The sequence below is a fragment of the Fistularia commersonii genome, chromosome 15 (genome assembly GCF_037954325.1).
Source record: "Fistularia commersonii isolate RoL2024-O1a breed Wild chromosome 15, RoL_Fcom_v1.0, whole genome shotgun sequence".
Taxonomy (NCBI): Eukaryota; Metazoa; Chordata; class Actinopteri; order Syngnathiformes; family Fistulariidae; genus Fistularia; species Fistularia commersonii.
Window position 1 is genome coordinate 12470616 of NC_141298.1, and position 14385 is coordinate 12485000.

The 14385-nt window shown below is 53.0% G+C and overlaps 1 protein-coding gene across 1 annotated transcript; it reads left to right on the plus strand.

Moving 5' to 3' along the window:
* Nucleotides 1-1514: 1514 nt before the first annotated feature.
* Nucleotides 1515-12998, plus strand: LOC147226553 (moesin a). Its single transcript, XM_086161038.1, has 13 exons — nt 1515-1832; nt 6419-6502; nt 6746-6841; nt 6924-7198; nt 7279-7362; nt 7670-7816; nt 7918-8014; nt 8094-8257; nt 8348-8478; nt 8874-9034; nt 9126-9218; nt 10641-10871; nt 11719-12998. The coding sequence occupies exons 1-13, from the start codon at nt 1821-1823 to the stop codon at nt 11881-11883; spliced, it is 1740 nt and encodes a 579-aa protein (XP_086017164.1). The 5' UTR covers nt 1515-1820; the 3' UTR covers nt 11884-12998.
* Nucleotides 12999-14385: the final 1387 nt, after the last annotated feature.

The window sequence follows — 14385 nt, forward strand, 5'->3', positions numbered from 1 at the left end:
GTGACCCCCGCAACAGGAAGCAAGAGCCTCAGGTAAAGAGTGGGGCGTGGGCGCCCTCTGCTGTGTCAGGACGGCATCTCAAGGAGGAGTTGGTGGCATTCATGTGGCCATGGACCTGGTCTACAGGCAGGATTTAAACCCTCCAACCTGACAGACTTTCAGTCAATCATCTAACCATCCTATAGCTCCTGTTTCCATGGAAACCGACACTAGAAGCTGTGTCGGAACCTCCTGGACCTCCACCACCCCTCTGCTGGTCACAGGCCTCCTCTGCATCCACTGTGTGTTTCTTCATCTATGTACATCCATGCAGTGTGTAGCTGTGTGTGTGTTTCAGGCCTGGTAGGGGCGCTGTGGAGCACAGGAGAACCTCTGGACGAGTCGCAGCGGAGCCTGTGGGGTCAAAGGTCAAGTGTCCTGATGAGTCAGTTCCCATCTGGAGGTTCTCCGGAACACCGGCGCCTCCCAGAACATCCTGACGTGTCAAACAGGAAGGAGCTGCGGTGGGTGAAGCAATGATGGCGCAGATAACGGGAGGCACAGAGGGAGGGTTGTCAGGGGCAGTCTGGAGGAGGGGTGTTATACAGGCGTTATTACTACTATCACTAGTGTTATATAGGTGTTATTACTACTAGAATTAGAGTTATATAAAAGTTATCACTACAATCATTAGTGTTATATAAAAGTTATTATTTCTAGAATTAGAGTTATATAAAAGTTATCACTACAATCATTAGTGTTATATAAAAGTTATTACTTCTAGAATTAGAGTTATATAAAAGTTATCACTAAAATCATTAGTGTTATATAAAATTAATACTACTGGTATTAGAGTTATATAAAAGTTGTTACTACTATCATTACTGTTGTATAGAAGTGAGTGCTACTGGTATTAGAGTTAAATGGAAGTTGATACTAGTATCATTAGGGTTATATGAAAGTTATCACTACTATCAGTAGTGTTATATTGAAGTTATTACTACTGGTATTAGAGTTATATAGAAGTTGTTACTACTGTCATTAGTGTTATATAACAGTTATTATGATTAGTGTTATACACAGTTATTCCTGTCCCATAGTGGTGTTACGTTAGTGTTATACACAGTTATTACTTTTCCATAGCGGTTATTATTAGTGTTCTACATGGTTATTCCTGTTGTTTAGCAGCTGCTCACACATCACTTGTTCCCACCAGGAGTGACTGTGCTTGCGCGCGTTATTTTCCCGCGCCCGTGCACGCCCTCCATCTCTCCGACTCCTGTGTTTTTCTTATTTTTTGTTGCTATATTTGTCCCGCACCTCCGTCACGTTCCGGCCGACTCAGGGATCAGCAGCGTGTCTGTGGATCCAGGGAAGTCGACGGGTCCCGAGACAACAATAGCCTCCCTCCCTCCCTCCCTCCCTCCGCGGCCGCCATGTTGATGCGCGTCTGTGGGCGGAGCCTGCGGGCCCGCCGGCCCGAGTGGGCGGGGCCTGCGCGGCGCCCCCGCCGGCCGCGGCCGTCCCTCCCCGCCTGGGTGTGGCCTGGACCGGGAGTCCCGTTAGCAGGAAACCGACCTCCGAGCGCCGAGCGGCCGAACAAAGAGAGCCCCGACTACCGAACCGAGCCGAGCCGAACCACCCCCTCCAACCGGAGACCGAGCGAGCGGGCCGTGGGACCGGACCGGACCGGAAGCCGCCGTTTTCCGCGGGTTCGGATGGGAAAAAGTTTTTTTCCTTCTCTGCCGCGAACCGCCGCTGCCCGACACCGAGCGCACTTTTGTTCTTCCGCCGACGGAAAGAGACCAGTTTGACCGGACCGGACCGGACCGAACCGAACCATGCCGAGGACGGTAGGACTTCACGGCTTCATTCACTTTCTCTCTCCGCTCCTGGAAAACTATCCCCGCTCCGAACCGGGCCGGACCGGGCTGGGAAGGGAAGGGCCGGACCCGCTCCTCCTCCCCCGGGAGACCCGGAAAGGTCCCGGTAAAAAAGAAAGAGAGAGGGAAAAAAAAAGAAAAAAAAAAAACGCTACCGAGGACACTTTCCGTTAGTCGAGTGCGCTTGCGCGCTCCCGCCTCAAAATGAGCGCCGTTAAATCTGGACCTCCAGGCTGGAAGTCCAGACTGGACCTCCAGGTTGGATCCAGATCTAACATCCGAGTCCGACCCGATGCCCCTCCTCCTCCCTGTCGGGTTCCTGCAGGTTCTGATGGGGTTGAGACCAGGTTCTGTCTGGTTCTAGCAGGGTTCTAGCAGGTCCTGTCTGATTCTAACAGGGTTCTATCGGGTTCTGACTGGGTTCTGTCGGGTTTTAATGGGCTCTATCCAATTCTAGATAGTTCTGTTAGGTTCATTCTGGTTGTAATGGGGTTCTGTCAGGTTCTACTGGGGTTCTATGGGTTCGTTTGGGTTTTGTTTGGGTTCTAAACTGGTTCTGCTAGCTTCCAGGATGGTTGTAACTGTTTTATCCCGTGCTACTGGGTTCTACCAGGTTCCATCAGGTTCTCATGTGGTCCTGTCAGGTTGGACTTGGGCTCTGTGGGGTTCTAACTGGGTTCTACCCGGTTCCCTCATGCCCCCCCCCCCCCCCCCAGGCGTGGTGCTCTATGTCCCGTTGGTTCTGTCCGCCGGGACCTGCTGGCTGACGGTCTAAGTTCTGGGCTGAGGTTCTGCCTGTTTAACCAGAACCTCTCCTGGTAGAAGGTTCTCTTCCACCGTCAGTGGGTGGAGAACATTGGTCTGACGGTTGGAACTCATCAAGAATGTTTGAGCAAGTAGAGAACTCCAGCTGCAGAACCTTCTAGAACAGTCAAGAATCTAGACGTTTCATCTCAGGTTGGAGGGGATGTTCTCCGATCTCTCAGACCTTCTAAAGGTGGACTCTTCTGACAGAGGATCAGCGAGGGACCGGGTTCCTCGGTTCGCCGCTGACACCGAGACGCCTTGGCGCCCTGAGTCCGGATGTGAAACTGACTGTCGTCATGGAAACGGGCTGAAGGCGCCCAGTCGTTTCAGCAGGTGTTTCCCACCGAGCGAGAAGAAGAGCAGAAGGAAGAAGGTCGATGAACCCTGGCTTTCACTCTGAGTCACCAACACCAGCCTGGAACTGGAAGGAACCCCGTGAGAACCTCAGCAGAACCCGAGGCAGAACCTCCATGTGACCAAACACGAGGTGGCACTGCTTTGAGAACGTGGAGCGCCAGGTTCCTCTGCTTCCCTAAGGGAGGTAGAACAATCTAGTCTGTTCTAGATGTTTCTAGAACATGCTCTTCTAAAGCCCGTGTGACCTCGGGGACATTTGCACCAACCCCCAGAACTTCCTGTTGCTTGATAGCTCCGTGACAGTAACCATGGCAACGCAGACCAGGAATCCAATGTGAGCGGGCCCGTCCGAGGAGCCCAGCAGAACCCCGAGGACCATGTTCTCCGAAGAACCCATCAGACGGGATCTGGATCGACTCATGAAGCTGAGGGTTCTCCGGGTTCCTCGGGAAGTCTGATCGAGTCAGATGAAGATAGTGGTAGAGATGATGATGATGAAGATGGTTTCACAGTTGAGGAGCTCAAATGTATCTTCTTTGATCCTGTGAGAGAAGGGGCTTAAACACACACACACACACACACACACACACACACACACACACACACACACACACACACACACACACACACACACACACATACGCACACACATCTGCTCCCCCCGGCTCTCGGTGGTATAGCCGAGAGAACCGCCCTGGCAGAGCTTCTGCTGGTCCAGGAAGTGTCATTGTGACTCAAACCCTCTGTGATTACATCACTTCCTGTCAGAGTAATGTCCTCGCCCGTGCCCTTATATGGTCGCTGGCAGCCTGCCCCCCCCCCCCTCCCCAGGCTGTCACTCTGTCGGAGCAGAAAAATGAAAGTTTTCACAGAACGTGGAAGAACCTCTGGGGTTTTTTTTTTTACAAAACAATGGCTCCTTCTTGTTCTTATGAGCAGAGCAGACGTGGTTCCACGGCTTCTCTTTGGACCAGAACCCATCTGAAGCCTGTCAGAGAACCCAGACGTTCCTCTGATGGAGAACCCAGACGTTCCTCTGATGGAGAACCACGCGGTTTCTAAGCTATCTCAGATCCACAGTCCGCGTTTTGTCTCATCTGCAGCAACTGCTGCAGACGTCTACGTTGGTTCTTCTCACCCATCAGCTGACTTCCTGTCACGTGACTCTCACACACACACACACTCACAGGTCAGATGGTTCCTTCCCCTCAGGCTGCTGTAGAACAAGAACCTGTTCTGTTCTCATGGAGAACCGAGGGTCCTACATTTCCCACAATCCCCGGTGCCTCTCTCTGATTGGCCGGGCCCGTCCGATTGGTCCAGGCCAGGGACATCCTGGTCCTTCTGCACCTCCTCGACTGTATTGTGAAAGCCTTGGTGTGTGTGTGTGATATTTCTCCCCGCTTGTAATCAGCTGTCAATCATAATGATTGACGGGCAGGCGGAACGCAGACCTGCTGCTCTCTTCCTCGTCCTCTGCAGCCCTCTGTGCTGTCCTCCTGTCCTCCTGTCCTCCTGTCCTCCTGCCTCTGAGGCTGCGAGAAGATAACGCTGGTATTCGGGGGGGGCAGAATGTCTGCAATGCCAAGTATTTGCTCTCCAGCAGGTCTCCTTATTAGTACCGCTGTAGTTTGGTGGAAACCCTGGCGTTCGTAAAGGACCATTTTCAGCACTTCAGTCTGACCCCCCATTCTGATCGATCGTCTGTATTGATTAGATCACTTCCATTGGATGGTTGGGTTGTGGCGAGGAGAAGGTTCAGGAGCAGGTTGGGTGGGGGGGTGGGGGTGGGGGGGTCACATGGTCTGTTCTAAGAATAGCGTCTGCATGAGGGGCACGCCCTGACAGCCACAACCAGCGGTTCCTTTTTCCAGCCCAGCAGGAAGTCAGCCAGAGGAGAACCCCCTGCCCACCCCCCACCCGACCCCCAACAGAACCTGGACCCCAACACACACACACTCACACACACACACAGGCTGGATACAGGAAGTGACAGAAGAGTGGCAAGTGCTCCCAGCTGCACTCAGGGTTCTGCTGACATGACAGGGGGGGTAATCTGGGCCATTGTTGTGTGTGTGTGTGTGTGTGTGTGGGGGGGGGGGGGGGGGGGGGGTTCCACCAGAGAACGTCAGTGTGTGTGACCTCACTGGGTGCAGGTTAAGTAAATATATTTCTTTCTGCACTAATCTCACTGTGGACAGCCCCCCTCACACACACAAACACACCAACACCCCCCCACCTGTCGCCCCATCTTCTCAGTGCTGAACCCTTCAGGAGTGTTGAAGCTGATCTGTGACAGGAAGTGGGTCATGTGTGTGTGTGTGGGGGGGGGGGGGGGTGTCAAGTGGGTGGGTGGTGGTGGTGGAATGGGAAGTCTGTGGTGGGCGGGGACAGCTGTGCGTCCAGCAGCAGCAGCGCCTCACAGAGGATGTGGTCACTTCCTGTTTAGAGGTCCCTCTGGCACACACATGGGGGGGCTGCTGCAGCTAGCATGCACACACACGTACGTGAAAGGCGGCCATCTTCAGGGTTTAGATGCTTCCACCCCAACCGTCTCCACCGCAGCAGCTGCTTAGCTCAGTGGATGGGGACAAGCAGCCAATCAGGGCTGTCCTCACTCAGAGAGGGCGGAGCTTATGCCGTGGGAACACGGCGCTCAGACGGAAACGGGGGCTGCAGTCCCATATTCAACATGTTACACACACTCACAGACACACTCTGATATATAGATACACTCACACACGTACATACATACACACCCATACATAGATATACACACACACACATGCACATTGACACATTCACATTGTTATACACAAACAGATACATAGATGTACACACACATGCACATTGAAACACACACACATATTCATTGATATACACGCACAGATACATAGATGTATACACACATTCACATTGATATATACATACATACACATTGATATACACACAGAGATATATAGATGTACACACACATTCACATTGATATACACATACATACACATTGATATACACACACACATGCACATTGATACACACACAGATACATATTGATACACACACGCAGATACATAGATACAAAAACACACACACATTGATACACACATAACACCACACTTGGATACACAACACACATTGATATACACACACAGAGACAGAGATTCACATGTATACACACACACCCAAACACACAATGACATCCACACACAGACACATAGTTACACACACAAATACACACACACACCCTCCCACCTCCTGGTTCCTAGGTTACAAAGAAAATAATCAGAAACCCAAGCAGCCTCCTTTGATTGATCGGGGTCTTTAAACGGTGTGATCGATCAGAAGGATGTGATCAATGAGTGTGATCCATTGATGAGTGTGTCTGTCCTCAGATCAGTGTGAGAGTGACCACCATGGACGCGGAGCTGGAGTTCGCCATCCAGCCCAACACCACCGGGAAGCAGCTCTTTGACCAGGTAGGACTTCAAACTGGCAGACTCTCATCAGTCTCCTGGCCAGGTTCTCCAGGTTCCTCCATGTTCTCCTCCACATTATCCACAGGCGTGAATGATTAAGCCCCGCCCCCTCTCGCCTCACACCCCGGTCAGATGTTCTCCATTGTGTGTCAGGGCTGGTCCTACATGTTCCTTCACATGATGCTGACATTTTCACCACCAGTGTTTTAACTCCAGATGAATGTGTGTGTGTTGTGTGGTCAGGTGGTGAAGACCATCGGGCTGCGTGAGGTCTGGTACTTTGGGTTCCAGTACCAGGACACCAAGGGTTTCTCCACGTGGCTGAAGCTCAACAAGAAGGTGAGGTTCCTCCAGGTTCCTCCGGGCTCTGCCCCCTTTTCGCTGACCTTTGACCTTTGACCTCCGCGCCTCCTGCTTTCAGGTGACAGCCCAGGACGTGAGGAAGGAGAGCCCGCTGCTCTTCAAGTTCCGGGCCAAGTTCTTCCCGGAGGATGTATCTGAGGAGCTGATCCTGGAGGCCACACAGAGGCTCTTCTTCCTGCAGGTGAAGGAGGGCATTCTCAACGACGACATCTACTGCCCTCCGGAGACCGCCGTCCTCCTGGCCTCCTACGCCGTGCAGGCCAAGTATGCCGACTACAACAAGGAGGTCCACACACCTGGATACCTGTCCAGCGAGCACCTGCTGCCTCAGAGGTGAGACCGGCCGCCGTCTGCTCCTCGAGGTCACCTGACCTCCGGCCTGACCCCTGACCTCTGATCCTGGTGCTTCTCAGGGTTTTGGACCAGCACAAACTCAGCAAGGACCAATGGGAGGAGAGGATCCAGGTGTGGCACGAGGAACACAAGGGCATGATGAGGTGAGGCCAGACCACCAGACCGCCAGACCGCCACGTGGCAACACTCTGAGCTTCTCACAGGACCTTCACCTGGAGGATGAGAATCTGTCAGTCGCCACCTCTCAGAAGATAAAGAGACGCCTGTCCATCATGGTTCCATTCTGGTTCCTTCAGATCTTGTCTAGATGCTTTGGCTCTCCTAAACGTTCTCCTGTGGAACAACAAAGTTCCGTGTTGTTGTCCAGATGTTCCGGCGGGAACATCTCCGTCCCGGTGGTCACGGTGACCACCATAAGCGTGACCCGGAGTTATGTCCCTCCACCTGCAGAGAGGAGTCCATGATGGAGTACTTGAAGATCGCTCAGGACCTGGAGATGTACGGCGTCAACTACTTCAACATCAAGAACAAGAAGGGCACGGAGCTGTGGCTGGGCGTGGACGCTCTTGGCCTCAACATCTACGAGCAGAACGACAGGTGGGTCTTCTCAACGGTCTCCTGACGGAGATCAGGAGAGCCTCCCGGTCTCCTGATGTCCACGCCTTGTCACCATGTTCACCTGGCCTCCGTCCCGACAGGATGACGCCCAAGATCGGGTTCCCCTGGAGCGAGATCAGAAACATCTCCTTCAATGACAAGAAGTTCGTCATCAAGCCCATCGACAAGAAGGCCCCGGTAGGTTCCCGCCGCCTGCTCACCGGCGTAGATGTTCCCCGTAGGTGGACTCCATCACACCGGTGTCTGTCCCGTGCAGGACTTTGTCTTCTACGCCCCGAGGCTCAGCATCAACAAGCGCATCCTGGCCCTCTGCATGGGCAACCACGAGCTCTACATGCGCCGCCGCAAGCCCGACACCATCGAGGTGCAGCAGATGAAGGCCCAGGCCAGGGAGGAGAAGAACCTCAAGAAGATGGAGAGGTACAGCAGGGAGGGCGGAGCAACCAGAGCTGTGTGAGCTGTCTGGAAGCATCTAGATGGATCTACAGGGATGCGGTGTTTGTCCCTCAGAGCCCTGCTGGAGAACGAGAAGAGGAAGAGGGAGGCGGCAGAGAAGGAGAAGGAGAAGATCGAGAAGGAGAAGGAGGACTTGATGGAGAGGCTGAAGCAGATCGAGGAGCAGACCAAGAAAGCTCAGCAAGGTGGGTGGACGGGGTGAAGGAGAACGTCGGGTTCTTCAAGGGGGAGGAGAACATCGGGTTCTTCCAGGTTCTTCAAGAGCTCGGTCCAGTTATAGATGAGTCCTGGGTCAGTTAGAGGAGACCTCCAGAGGAGATATAACTTCCAGATGAGTCATAGTCGTGGATGAGTTATAGAGGAACCATAGGTGAGTCATAGACCGGTTATAGAATGTTACAATCCGCGGCGGCCATGTTGGAATGCCCTCTGGCTCCTCCCCCTGCCTCTCCCGTCCTCTCATTGGTCGATACTGATCAACAGCAGCCAAAACACAAAGCTAGTGGTACATAGAGTAACCCTTTGTGTGTGTGTGTGTGTGTGTGTGTGTGTGTGTGTGTGTGTGTGTGTGTGTGTGCAGAGCTTGAGGAGCAGACCCAGCGTGCTCTGGACCTTGAGCTGGAGAGGAAGCGAGCTCACGAGGAGGCTGAGCGTCTGGAGGCGGAGCTAAAGGGAGCAGAAGATGCCAAGATGTCTCTGCTGCAGCAGTCGGAGAACCAGATGAAGAACCAGGAGCACCTGGTCCGTCCCCGAAGCACAAACACACACCAGTGGGGGGGGACGGGGGCGCTGCCCAAACATCTCACCGGACGCCTCTTCTGTGTGCTCGCAGGCGACCGAGCTGGCCGAACTGACCTCAAAGATCTCCCTGCTGGAGGACGCCAAGAAGAAGAAGGAGGAGGAGGCCAGCGAGTGGCAGCAGAAGGTCAGTCTGAGGCGGGACGTGGAGGTCCGGGTCACACAGGAAGTTACAACACGTGCTGGCAGAAACAGAGAGGACAAAGGTGGGCCAGAAGATCCACCTCAAAACTAAAGGGGCTGCGGCTGCAGGACGGCCGTCATCCTCAAAGTCAGACAGCAAGCAGGATCTCAAGAACATCCTAAAGAACCCTCAGGAACATTGAAAGGTTCCTCCAGAAGCCCTCCCACGAGTTAGCTTAGCACATCTAGTGCGTCCTTCTGAACAGGGTTCTGGTCCTCAGACTGAGCCCTGCGCTTTACTTCTGATGTGACCAGGAACCGAGATCTCAGAAGATCCGGGTCTCGATGGTTTCACCTGCAGTTAATGCCACGCTTAGCGTCGGCTGCCAGCTGGTGTGCTAAGCTAAACCTCCGGGTGCGGAGCTCTGTTTGGGTGGGACAGAGGACAGGAGGACCCTCAGGACGTTGGCGCTCAAAGCAGGTCACATGACCAGAAGAGGGCAGACCTTCAGGATTGTGTGGGTTGCAGATTCATGAGACAGGAGAACCTACAGGGGGAGCTTCTCACACTGCAGGAGGACTCACAGGACCCAGATAAATACCCCAACCAAATACCCCCACCCATCTACCCCAGCCAAATAACCCCACCCAACTACCGTACACATAAGTCCCCCATCAACCTTACCAAACTACCCCATCCATCATCTCCACACATCTACCCCACTCGTTACCCGCATCACCCCCACCCAACTACCCCACCCCATCTACCCTCCCCTCCCCCTCCCCCTGGGGGCAGAGTGAGGCCAGACATTCCTTCATTGTGTTATTTTGTGCTTTTGGCTTCCAGCTCACCTCTGGGCTTTTTTGGGCAAAATCATGTGGGCTGACTGCCCCCCCACCCCACCCACACACACACACACACACACACTCTCCCTGGGCAGTGTGAGTCATGCTGCTGTTTGTCGACTGTCTTTGTTTGAAGGAAATCCTGTTTTAATCTTCGCCGCCATTCTGACCGTCCACTGTGTGTGTGTGTGTGTGTGTGTGTGACAATCCAGGAGGTGAAGCGAGGGGGAAAAATGCCAAAATCAAAGTGTTTTGTTTTTTTGCTTTTATTTTGAAAAGACGGTTCATTGGCGGTCACTTTCTGTCTGTCCATCATGGAGGACCAGGAGAAGCTGCTACCTGCTCTGGGTCCGTGAGGTCAGAACTTCCAGGCGGTCGTTCCACAGGACAGGAACATTAGAATATCCTCGTGAGACCCAGTTTGTTCCTCTGCTACTTCAGCAGATATCTAGTCTGGTGTCTGTTCCAAACCTTCTAGACGTTCTCGCTAAACGGGCCGGGACTCTCGGACCTTCTGGTCACCAAGCGTAATTCCGCCGTCCCGTCTCTCCCGTTCCTCACCGACGTTTGTGTCCTTCAGGCCACGATGGTCCAGGAAGACCTGGAGAAGACCAAAGAGGAGCTGAAGACAAAGGTGATGGCGGCCCACATTCAGGAGCCGCTGAGCGCCGAGAACGAGCATGATGAGAACGACGAGAGCAGCGCCGAGGCCAGCGCCGAGTTCACCGCCGCCGCCACCGACAAGGACCGCAGCGAGGAGGAGCGCATGACGGAGGCCGAGAAGAACGAGCGTCTGCAGAAGCATCTCCTGGTGAGGAACCCAACACACATCATTGATTGATCTGCAGGCTTAGAAGCTTCTGAGTACTTTGAATCATTCACCAAACGCTAACCCTGGCTCATAGTCAATGTTAATCAATAATGTATTCATAAATATTAATACTTTATTCAAGGGATTAATATCAATGACCTTTAATTCATACAAATGAATTAGTATTAACATTATGATGCAGTACGTCGGGTGTGCCACCAAGGGTCAGTGTTCCCCATCCAACGCTTCATTTCCTGTATTTGAGGCCATGGAGCAGCAGAATGTTCTGTTCAGATAAAGCCCCGCCCCTTTTTCTTCTGTCTAGTGTGATTGACAGCTATCCTGCACAAGTTAAGCCCCGCCCCTCACTCCTTCTCACCTGTGATTGGCAGCTGACTTATTCAGATAAAGCCCCGCCTCTTTTCCTTCTGTCTCGTGTGATTGACAGCTATCCCGGATAAGTTAGGCCCCGCCCCTCACTCCTTCTCACCTGTGATTGGCAGCTGACCTGTTCAGATATAGCCCCGCCCCTTTTCCCACGGTCTACTGTGATTGACAGCTATCCTGTCCAGGACAAGCCCCACCCCTCTCTCACTCTCACCTGTGATTGGCAGCTGACCTGTTCAGATATAGCCCCGCCTCTTTCGCCACTGTTTACTGTGATTGACAGCAATCCTGTCCAGGACAAGCCCCGCCCCTCTCTCACTCTCACCTACAATTGGCACCTGACCTGTTCAGCTGTAGCCCCGCCCCTTTTCCCATTGTTTACCGTTATTGACAGTCATCTTGCCCAAGTTAAGCCCCGCCCCCTCCCTTCTGACACTGATCCTGCACTCTGTGTTCCCAGGCCCTGAGCTCGGAGCTTGCCAACGCCCGCGACGAGACCAAGAAGACAGTTAACGACATCATCCACGCGGAGAACATGCGCGCCGGGCGGGACAAGTACAAGACGCTGCGTCAGATCCGCTCGGGGAACACCAAGCAGCGCATCGACGAGTTCGAGTGCATGTGAGGCGCCGGCCGCGACCCTCGCCGCTCCGGCCGCTTCCTCTTTCCAAAATCAAAGCTCCGCAGCGTCCCGCTCGCTCGCTCTCCGTTTAGGCAAAGTCACTGGTTGAAAAGGGACGCGCTGTATTTTACTAGAACATTCCTCACAGGGGCGGGGGGGCCGTAGCATTTCAAAATAAAAGCCCCAGAGCGCCCACGCGTACAATCCCTTCAAAATAAACTGCCGTGTTTTCTATTTCTTATTTTTTTATTCCAAAATTCCATATTTTTGCATCTTCCTCTGACCTCCCACAATAAAAGTGCCTGAATCATACAAACAAAAACAAGGACACCATCTTGTTTTTAATCTGAAGACACGGCGGCGCCCCCTGCCTGTCGCGGCTTTTATTTTGTAACGGCGACAGGACTTCCTGTCAGGAAACTGAGGCTGGTCAGCTCTCTTATCACAGTAAAAGCAGTAATCCAGTTCAAAACCTTTAATATCCCGGATTATGGGATTGACTCCCTTCCTTCACATACCTTTCAAATAAAAGCACAAGGAAAACTGATCACAAATACCTAGATTTTTATTCTCTTTCTTACTGACATAATCGATGTGAAAACGTACCATCGGCCCCTTCCTGATGCTCAGCTGACGGACAGGAAGTGGGCGGGACTCCCCGCCGACCCGCTCCCATCGGGGACCAATCGCATCACTGGCTGTTTATCTGTATTTGTAGCGGCGGCGGGCCATTTCTCCACACGCTTCCAGTTTTATTTCATGACCTTTTATAACCTGCGGTGCCATGGGGGGGCAGCAGGAGGACGCCCCCCCACCCCCACCCCACGCCAGTATTAGCTGCTCCAGAGAAGGTCCAGGTGGTCCTCCTGGGGCGGAGAAAGTCCTCTAGGGGGCGCAGCTTCCTTTTATTTTGTTGAGTGACAGTGACAGGAAGCGGTTTGTCCACTTCCTGTCTTCTTCTGCTTTTTCCTCTTCTACCCGCCGATTCCCGCCCGGGTCACGTGACCGTTGGGGGCGGGGCTTTCTTGGGGTTTTGACGGACAGCCGCAGCCGTCCCTCAGCTCTCGGTGCTTCAGGTCTTTGATTTTCACCAGTGAATAAATTACACATCAAACTTCCTCCTGACTCTTATTTTGTCTCTCCGCCTTCAGCTCCCCCCCACAGGGGGAGAAGGTCTGTCACATTGCAACTGCAGTTCATCATCCGTCCACCAGGGGGAGGGCGGCGTGTCTGCAGGATTCAGCCTCCGAGGCCTACAGACCATAATAATACATATAGAGGTTGGCTTTGAAGGACAGAAGGTTCAGGACTCAGTTCCAGAGGTTTGATCCTGCAGGAGATCTTCTTTTTAGGCTCTGTGAGAAGGTGGACAGCAGAGCCTGCAGGACCCCAAGAAGGTCCAGGTCCACACCTGGGGCCTGACAGAGGGCTTCTGCAGAGGAGCACCTGAGGAACATCTGGGCTTCTCAAGTAGAGCATCTGAGGAACACCTGGGCTTCTCAAGAGGAGCATCTGAGGAACATCTGGGCTTCTCAAGTGGAGCACCTGAAGAACATCTGGGCTTCTCAAGTGGAGCATCTGAGGAACATCTGGGCTTCTCAAGTGGAGCATCTGAGGAACATCTGGGCTTCTCAAGAGGAGCATCTGAGGAACATCTGGGCTTCTCAAGTGGAGCATCTGAAGAACATCTGGGCTTCTCAAGAGAAGCACCTTAACTCCACCCACAGTGTGAGAAAGGAGCACCTTCTCCGCCGGTTTCAGAAGATCAAACCGCGGGAGAACTTCTCCGTCCTTCCGCTGTGACCTGGTGATGATGATGATGATGACCAGGTGAGCAGCTCCAGCAGCAAGAGATCCAAAGTCCAGGTCTTCTGTCACTGATCAGGACCTTTAGCTAAATCAAAATGTATTTATTTGAAGTTTCATCTCATAAATTCAAAGGAAGATGATTGACTGATCACGTCATCGATCCGGAGGATCCAACCCTGATCAGGTGTCTCCTGAAGCTGCAAGACTCAGCATCCAGAGATCCTGAAGGTCTCCTCTGAAGGCGGTGATGGTAGAACATCTCCGGTGCAGGATGAAAGTTCTCCGTCTTTCATGAGACTTAAGGAAAAGCAGAAGAAGCTCCTGCTGGCTGGAGAACCGCCTCTATCTGGATCATCAGCTGCTTCCTCGGACGCAGGAAGTTCAGTTGACTCGTCTTGAACAACCGATAGTTTCTCAACCGCCGCTGCTGCCACTTCCTGCCCCCCCCCCCCCCCCCCGCACACACACACATACACACACACACACACACAGGCCACTGCTGTGGACACGCCTCAGAGATCTAAAGATCGGAGCAGGTCACAACCAACAGTGGAACAAGTGTGTGTGTATGTGTGTGTGTGTGTGTGTGTGTGTGTGTGTGTGTGTGTGTGTGTGTGAGACGAGAGGAGGAATGTTGCAGTGCAGGTTCATACCTTTACCGGAGAACCTTCACACCAGCAAACACACACACACACA